The 8,973-nt window shown below is 39.4% G+C and overlaps 1 protein-coding gene across 1 annotated transcript; it reads left to right on the top strand.

The window, feature by feature from the left end:
• The first annotated feature begins 7,469 nt into the window (after nucleotides 1-7,469).
• On the top strand, nucleotides 7,470-8,462 carry LOC132583445 (olfactory receptor 4D9-like). The gene has a single exon (XM_060255082.1). It carries the CDS (start codon nucleotides 7,470-7,472, stop codon nucleotides 8,460-8,462), a length of 993 nt encoding a protein of 330 aa, XP_060111065.1.
• Nucleotides 8,463-8,973: the final 511 nt, after the last annotated feature.

Below are 8,973 nucleotides of genomic sequence, written 5' to 3'. Positions count from 1 at the left end.
ACTGCATTCAAGAGAACCACCAAATCGTACAACAACCCACGAGGAGAAGCAGTCCACCAGGAAGAGATGGCGCCTGGCGACCCAGAGGACAAAGAGGCCTTCCAGCTCCGCCACCCACAAGGGACGGGCCCGAGAGCCCCCACGCAGCAACAAGTAACAGAGAGACGGGCCAACAGCAAGTGTGCCAGCTGTGGCGACCCCCACGAGAGGCGGGACTGTCCCTATCGCAACATGGACTGCAGAAACTGCGGAAAGGTGGGCCACATAGTGCGGGCTTGCCGGGCCAAGGCCAATCGCAGACACCAGACTGCGCACCATGACTCAATCAATGCTCACGCGACATCATTGACCAGCCTGCAGGTAACGAACTTGCCCCTCTCCGCCCCCGACAAGGTCAAAATGTCGGTCCCCATCGAGGGCACTCCATGCCAAGGTCAAAATGTCGGGCTCCTCCATCTCCATAATTTCGGAGGAGATCCTAAAAAAACTGTGCCCCAGCCACCAGCTCCAACTGAGACTGTACACATTGTGGGCTGGGCCAGGGTACAGGTAGAGAGAATGAACTTCAGGGGGTCACTGGACATTCTAGTGGTAAAGCGCCAGCTCACCACATTACTGGGACTGGCCTGGTTTCAACCGTTAGGTATTCAATTAGTGGGGGTGGAGCAGATGCAAACGACCAACTTCAAAAACGTGTGCCGGGAATTCCCCAAAGTTTTTGATGGGTCCCTGGGGAGTTACAAGGGGCCACCCATCACCTTACCTCTCGATCCCCTAGTTAGACCAATCAGACTAAAGGCCAGGCGAGTTCCGTTCGCTCTAAAACCCAAAATAGAAGCGGAGCTGGACTGACTCACGGCCCAGGGAGTATTAGAACCAGTGTCCTATGTGGCCTGGGAAACTCCTATAGTCATGCCAGTGAAGCCGAACGGGGATGTGCGAATATGTGCTGACTACAAGTGCACTATAAATAAAGCGCTCCAGGACAATCCCTACCCTGTTCCAGTGGTTAGCCACATCCTGGTGGCTTTAGCAGGCTCTAAAATTTTTGGGAAACTGGACCTGGCCCAAGCATACCAGCAACTCCTGGTAGACGCCAAGACAGCAGAAGCGCAGACCATTGTGACCCACAGGGGAGCTTTTAGGGTACAGCGGTTGCAGTTTGGGGTTAATGTAGCTCCAGGGATCTTTCAGAGCATAATGGACTCTCTTCTCAAAGGGATCCTCGGAGTGCAACCATTTTTCAATGACGTTCTGATCGCCGCCCCGGACACGGAGGAGTTCAGCAGCCGCCTGAGAGAGGTACTTCGCCGCTTCCAGGCGGCAGGTCTAAAAGTAAGGAAGGAAAAATGCTCGCTAGGGGTGCCGAGGGTGGAGTTCTTGGGCTTTGCTGTTGATGCAGCAGGAATCCACCCGATGGAGGACAAGACCACAGCAATAGTCCACACCCCGCCCCCCATGTGCAAGGCGGAGCTACAAAGTTTCTTGAGGTTATTAAATGTTTATCATTTGTTCTTGAGTACATTACACAGAGAAAGTTCATGCTATTCTTCAAACACATAAGGCGTGGAGTTTTTGATGGAAACTTCCATTCCTTCCTTCTTAGGGTTAGAATAATAATAATAATACATTTTATTTATATCCTGCCCTCCCCACCAAGGCAGGCTCAGGGCAAAGGAACAAAGAAACAAGATGGAGGAGATAAGAACCAGAAAAATGAGTTAGATTGTTCTTTTCTTTCCATACAATTCTTTCCCTAATTTTGAAGGAAATTTTTTCTTAGAAGTTAAACATACATGTGTCTGTGCTGCATTATTCCACTATGCTTCATTTACTCTGCTAAATATCCAGCACTCTGCCATTGGACCATAGCCTCGCTCCAATTGTCCTTTAAATCAAGCAAGCCAAGTGCACAATAGTAGGATGCAGATCTTGAGAGCTGATTACCAAGCTAATCAGCTAATACTTCCTTAGGTTTTCTCTGACTGAGAGATTTCTCTTTGCTTTATGCACATTCATCTTCTCCTTGCTTCTTGTCTGTCTTTGCTTTATGTCATGTTAGACTGCAGTGGAGTTGTGTGTTAAAGAAAACTATTTACGCTATGATAGAGATCTCATTTGGAAGGATTGTTCAACTGTTGTGGAGTAATGTATAAAACTTACATTAAATGTTGTTCTGGACTGGAAATGTTAGAAGATTAGGATAGTGGAGATCTTCAGGCTTCTCCTAGTGCAAGCCTGATGTTGCTGGCCAAGGCACTATAGCAGAATACAGTCCTTCCTTTTCTAGATATGAGCGGATGGCTAGCCATACATCTGGCAAACCAGGATGGAGAGATGTTAACCCAAGATAACCCGAGATAATGTTCATAGGCTTTGTGATGTTGGAAGCATGGATTCAATGAAGATCTAAAATCTCCCCCCAAACAATTCCAAATTTGTTGGGCCAATATGCCAAAACAGATTGCAGCCATTCTGCTTTAAAAAAAAAAAAAAACTAAGAAAGCATTCACCTTCTGAGACTAAAGAATACTGCCAATTTGTTCAGGCTCGATAGCAGCACATTTATTCTGATGTACAGAATTTTAAATAATGCAAGAACCTGCCGATGATGACCCTGGGAAATATGTAATACCAGAAAGCTTTTATTCGTATACACAATCCATAGCATAGCCTTTTCATTGATAAAAAGACCCCTTTGTCTTTCTTTCATCAGTGGTAACATGCATACATTTAAATTAAGTCATTGCTCTATGTCCTTACTATTGGCAAGAACTGGAATCCAGGGGCCCAACATTTCCACATGTCGCAAGTAATATCCGTAATATATTTTCACATCTGAACATCTAGAAATACAAGCAATTTATTCAAATTTTTAAAAGAACTTCAATTATGCATATGCTTTTAAATTATATTCCTTGTGGGCTAATCCCCAGATTGTTGAAACCCCTTGATGGTTTTTGCCCTGTGCTAGAATGAGTCAGTATTCTTGTGTGATCAATAGGAACATGTTGTATCCATTCAAATAATGGCATGATGCCTTCACAACATGTCATTGGATTTCCCTGAGGAGGGGTTAAAGATATATTTTTTAAATATCTTTCAAAATATGGGCATGAGAAATCCAGCTGTGATATGAGAAAGCCTTGTGGAAAGCTGAAGTCAGATCAGTTCCTCTACACAAACTGATTATTGTAGTGCGAGGAGCTGTGTAGAGGAATACCTAAAGCCAGGCAATGTTTGGAAAACTCTGTCATAAACAAATGTCCAGGTTAGTAGGCATTTTCCCATTGTTTGCCAAATTGATATTCAAATATTCATTTGAGTAGTTTTAAATGCATCTCTGAAACAAAAACAGCTATAATCCGATACTATTCTATCCCTCTTTCTTCAAAAGAAACAGATTGCCATGGATTTTGGTCTTTTGACCTTTCCAAACTGATGAAAATGCAGCCTTAAACTGTAACACAGGCAATTGTGCCAACTCATGCCTGGTTGTATATCCTGCATTTGGGACAATATGTTGTTGTTTTTTTCACACATTGGAAAATCACAGTAAAATTGCTTCCAGACCTTGAAAGGTGAAGGGACTTTTGTCAACAAACGTTCATGAGCTGACTGTGACTGACTTCTCTGGACAAGGATTTAGCCAACTATATATTTTTACTTCTTGTATTGACTATAAAAATATTTTCTGTCTGGTTTGGAATCTGGAATTGACATAGAATACTGATACTCAAAATTTGGCCAAGAAAGGTAACAAGCAGTACATGCCTCCCAATCCAGTTTAGCTGTAGCAGCATACTTTGGGATAACCAGATATCCTTTAAAGTTCCAGTGATGAACAATAAAGCTCTGAACAGTCTGGAACCTACATACAGGAAATATCTTCTCCTATACATGAATCCTCATATAACTGGGAAAATGCTACTCAAACTCCCATTCAAGAAGAACCGGAGAATTCCATGAATTTGAAGCATTTTTAATGATGAAGCCTCTCTGTGGATTGACCTGTTAAGTGAAACTTGTTTAGCAGATTCACTTCTGGCATTGTGGCCCCTTGTTGAAGATGGACAGTTAGTGGCCTTGGAATTGGATTTCTGCTGTAGAGTTTCTCCTTCATTTTCTTATGACTTTAAATGTATTGAGTCCAGCCAGTTTTTCTGCTTAATCTTATCCAAGTCCTCTCCACTCTTTATTGCCCATTGTACCTAGCTTTTATCCATGCAGTTAATGATTTCAGGTACAAACTTTGGGGGTCATGGAGGTCCAAAGGAACATCAACCAGAAAGGCTGGTTGAATAAGAGTTTTGTAATGATTGGGCACCATGTTGGGCACTACTTTGGCAGTAGACAATACAGCATACATATTTTAAACAGACAAACTAATAACACATGTGCTATAAAAAGTATACAAAAAAGAGTTTATTCTAAACGTCTATAAAAATTCCCTTTCAGTCTATTATACAATAATCTTTCAGTCTATTATACATGTAGTGTAAATTATTAGCAGATAGGTAAAACTATTGATTTATGGTGACTTGAGGGATGTGGCATTTTCTGATTTGATTAATAATGCCCAATGGCTTAAACAGGATATAATCTGTCCAGGTTTGTAGTGGAAAACATACAGTATGTTGGGCTACTGAAGAATATTTGAAGGTTTAAAAAGTGAAAGAATTCAGTGAAACAGTTTTACTAGAATGTAGCCTGGCTAGCTTACTTATCTTCTGTGAAGAACTGAAGACCACAATTCTTTACACATTACCTCAAAGTAAGTCTCAATAAAATCAAAGTTTGAGTCCAGTGACTTCTTTAAGATCAACTAAGTTTTACTCTGGGTATAAAAGACTTGCTGTATACAATTTATTGGTTGGTATGTTTAGGTTGGCAGCTGGAGGATTGTAGATATGTTTGTGAGTCAGTAGGTTTCTGGTACAAGGTGGTGTTTATGTGTTCATCATGCATTTCTCCAGTAGTGTCCAGAAAATTTATTTCTTGCATAGTTTGTTTCATTGTCAGTTTGATAAATGTTCTATATTTACTGCTCAGTTACTTATGCATCTTGACTCTAATTGGTTCTTCCTGGCAACATCGTCCACATCCACTATCTACCTGTAATGGTTGGTGTTTATTTTTCAATGTATCTGAAGAAGAGTGTGCACTCTTGAAAGCTTATTTCCAGAGTAAAACTTTGTTGGTCTTAAAGGTGCCAGTGGATGCAAATTTTGTTCTGTTGCTTTAAAGCAACACAGCTACCCACCTGACTGAAATCAGTAAGAGTTAAAGCTGCATTAAGGGTTATTTTGAATTTCTTTTCCCTGATTCTTCAACTCAAAAGCCCTCCAATCAATTCTGATTCTCCCTAGTGCTGATCAAACATGAGAATATTCAGATCTGCGCCAGTTTTTATTTTTCTGATTTTTTTCTTTTTAAATGTGCATTCTTATCAATAGCATATAAATGGTGAAAGACACAGAAACAGTGCATAGTGCATACAAGCAACAATTGCATTGGGAACAGGATCAATGCAAACAGGAAGGATGAAAAAGTTTACATGTCCATCAGATGAAAACAAATAGAAGTGATGAAGGGAATACACTCATATACCTTATTATCATAGGATTGTAGAACTCAACAGGTAAGTGGTTTTTTTTTTTTACTATCAAGTCATAGTCAACTTATGGTTTATTTATTGGGTTTTCTAGGCAAGAGACATTCAGAGGTGGTTTGTCCATCTTTTCCTCTGCATAGCGGCCCCAACATTCCTTGGTAATACCTCATCCATATACTAACCAGGGCTGACCCTGCTTAGTTTCAGAGATCTGACAAGATCAGGTTAGCTTGGACCATCCAATTAAGAGCAGTAAGATAATGTAAAGTGTTAAATCACCTTTCCTTAGACACCTAAGGTGCCAGCTATAGGAACCTGTGAGGTCTTTTAGTTGGGGAGGAAATCAAATGCTACAGAAATGTGGGATATAATTTATAAATTATTTTACTATGGCTTGGATCCTTTACTCTTGCTCTGATCACAGGAGCTGATTTTGTTCACAAAATAGGGGGAGGGGTGATGGGGTTCTGTATTCCCACTGCAGCCCTCCACCTTAGAACTGTGTACAAGTTTTGGAGAGTGCTATTTATTATGTGGGGTATAAATTATGTTCACACAAAGCAAGATGAGCTCTGGGTAATTTGTTGATTAGTGAATTTCCCAAACCATTAAAGAAGATTTCACATTGGGGTACAAGACAGGGGTAGACTTCCCTGGCTCTATATGAACACCATAACTACAGCTTAGTTAGGCTTTATGTTTTTCATACTAGAGATGGCAGTTGTATATTATGCAATTTGGAGAGCAATCCTAAACTGGTCTAGCCATAAGTAAGTTTCATCTTCTATCATGGGGCTTACTCCAGTAGAGTAGTGTTCTTATTATTGCAACCTAATTGCTTTGGATCCCATTCAACTTAATGTGGTCAGTAACCTATCTATATACAGGATGACAGCATGACTTATGCTTTTGAATCACCTAATGTTTTACAATGCAGCATCAATCCTCCTCCACAACTAGCTGGATGCATCATATAATAGACAAATGAAGAAATTATTAACCACACTTCTAACAGTTGCTAAATATTTAATTGCTTCTAAATGGAAATGTACCAGTTGATAAGAGATCTCTTTTATGTATTTGGTCAATGACTGTTGAAATAAATTATGTATGTATGTATGGAAATGTAAGGAGCCCCCTTCAGTTAAGATGTGGTTTAATAGCTTATGGGAACACTTTATACTAGGAAAGATGGTAAATCAGTATTTCTCAACTGGCCCTGGGAAATATTGTGATACTTTTGTGCAGATGTGGTTTCCAATAGTTACTTAACTTATTGAACATGACATACCTTCAATCAATCCCTATTACTCCAATCTGATTTACTTTTACATTATCTGAAAGTTGATTATAGTTTAAAGTATAATTGCAAGCATGAACCTTTTAAAACATTATACTGTTTTATTTGAAATATTATGTAAGTGGTAATTTCCTGGAATAAGATTTTTGTTTGGTTATTTTATGATATCTGAATGTAGAATGTAGAATCCTGTTTATTAATTAAAGGTATTACTTTAAGAAAAAAATAAAACATTAAAAATAAATAAGTCTAACACACACAAAAAACACACAAAAGAATCACCTAATTTTGCTTTATGATTACATTTGTTTCAGCATTGAACTTCTGGCTTCAGACACACTGAACTCTGCTGCTGCCTCTACTTATTGATAAACAATAACTGAGATTAATTAAGGACATGCTCAGCTGACCCAATGAGTAGACGTTTACTTTTGCTCATAACAGAATGCAGAAATTATATACAACCTAAAATAATGATTGGGTAAAATCTAGATATATAATACATAGACATTAAATCTTCATTGTAAAATATATATTCTTTTCCTAAGGGGAAAAATGGCAAATAATACGACAGTAACAGAATTCATTCTCTTGGGCTTGACTCAGAATCCAAGGGTGCAGATGATCCTTTTCCTCATTTTTTTCACCATTTACATCACAACCTGGCTGGGGAATCTGACAATCATTACTACTGTAACTTTCATGCCTCAGTTCCACACACCTATGTATTTCTTTTTGGCCAACCTGGCTGTCATGGACATAAGTGACTCCACAGTGACTTCAATCAAAGTGCTTTGGGATCTTATCACCCATACGCATACCATCTCCTATAACTGGTGTATTGCCCAAGTTTTCTTCTTCCATTTTACTGGGGGAACGGTGAGTTTTTTCCTAGTAGTAATGGCTGTTGACAGATACATAGCAATATACAAACCACTGCAATATTTGCTTATTATGCATCAAGGAGTTTGTGTAGGTTTGGTGACAGGCGCTTGGCTGGGTGGCTTTGCCCACTCCATTGTACAGGTAGCATTAATACTTCAGCTGCCCTTCTGTGGACCCAACGTGTTGGATCATTTCTTCTGTGATATCTCCCAGATTGTCAAACTGTCTTGTACTGACACATACATGACCGAGATACTGATGGTTACTAACAGCGGGCTACTCCTTGTGGTTATCTTTTTTGCTCTCCTTGTGTCATACACTGTGATCTTGATCAAGATTAAAACACATGTGACAGAAGGGAGGCACAAAGCCCTTTCCACTTGTGCTGCTCAGATCATGGTCATAAGCATACATTTTGGACCCTCAATGTTCACTTATAATCAGCTTTTCAAAGTATTTCCGGGTGAGAAGTTTGTTGCAGTAATGTATTCTCTCATGACACCAGTGCTGAACCCAATTATTTACACTCTGAGAAATGCCGAAATGAAAAATGCTATTAGAAAGCTCAAAAGAAAAATTTGGTCTTCAAGAAGGATTCATTATCCTTCTTGCTGCTCAGATTTCAGTTCAGAATTCTTAAAATGTAGAAGATGCAATCTGTAGACTAGCTAATAGTTGCACATGATTTGTGAGTGGTAAAGAAACAAGGGGAAACAAAGTAAAATTGTAATATCTATCTATCTATCTATCTATCTATCTATCTATCTATCTATCTATCTATCTATCTATCTATCTATCTATCTATCTATCTATCTATCTATCTATCTATCTATCTATCTATCATCTATCTATCCCGCCCTCTCAGCAAGCGGACTCAGGGTGGCTAACAACATTTATTTTACAAATTAAAAACCAATATAAATAGCTACAGTTTAAAATTATTTTAAAAACATTTCATTTCATGGTGCTGTATCACTACAATATAATATAAGCGGTGATCATATGGTACTCTATAATGATGCAGGGTGGCAGCTCTCTCCTAGTTCAGTCTTACAGGCCCTGTGGAAAGTAGAGAGATCCCACAGGGCCTTTATGGCCTCTGGGAGAGCATTCCACAATTCTGGTGCTGCCACTGAGAATTATTTATTTATTTATTTATTACTTTGCATTTATA

This window comes from Heteronotia binoei, chromosome 15 (assembly GCF_032191835.1).
Source record: "Heteronotia binoei isolate CCM8104 ecotype False Entrance Well chromosome 15, APGP_CSIRO_Hbin_v1, whole genome shotgun sequence".
In the NCBI taxonomy this organism is placed as follows: Eukaryota; Metazoa; Chordata; class Lepidosauria; order Squamata; family Gekkonidae; genus Heteronotia; species Heteronotia binoei.
This window is presented reverse-complemented; position numbering and strand designations above follow the sequence as displayed.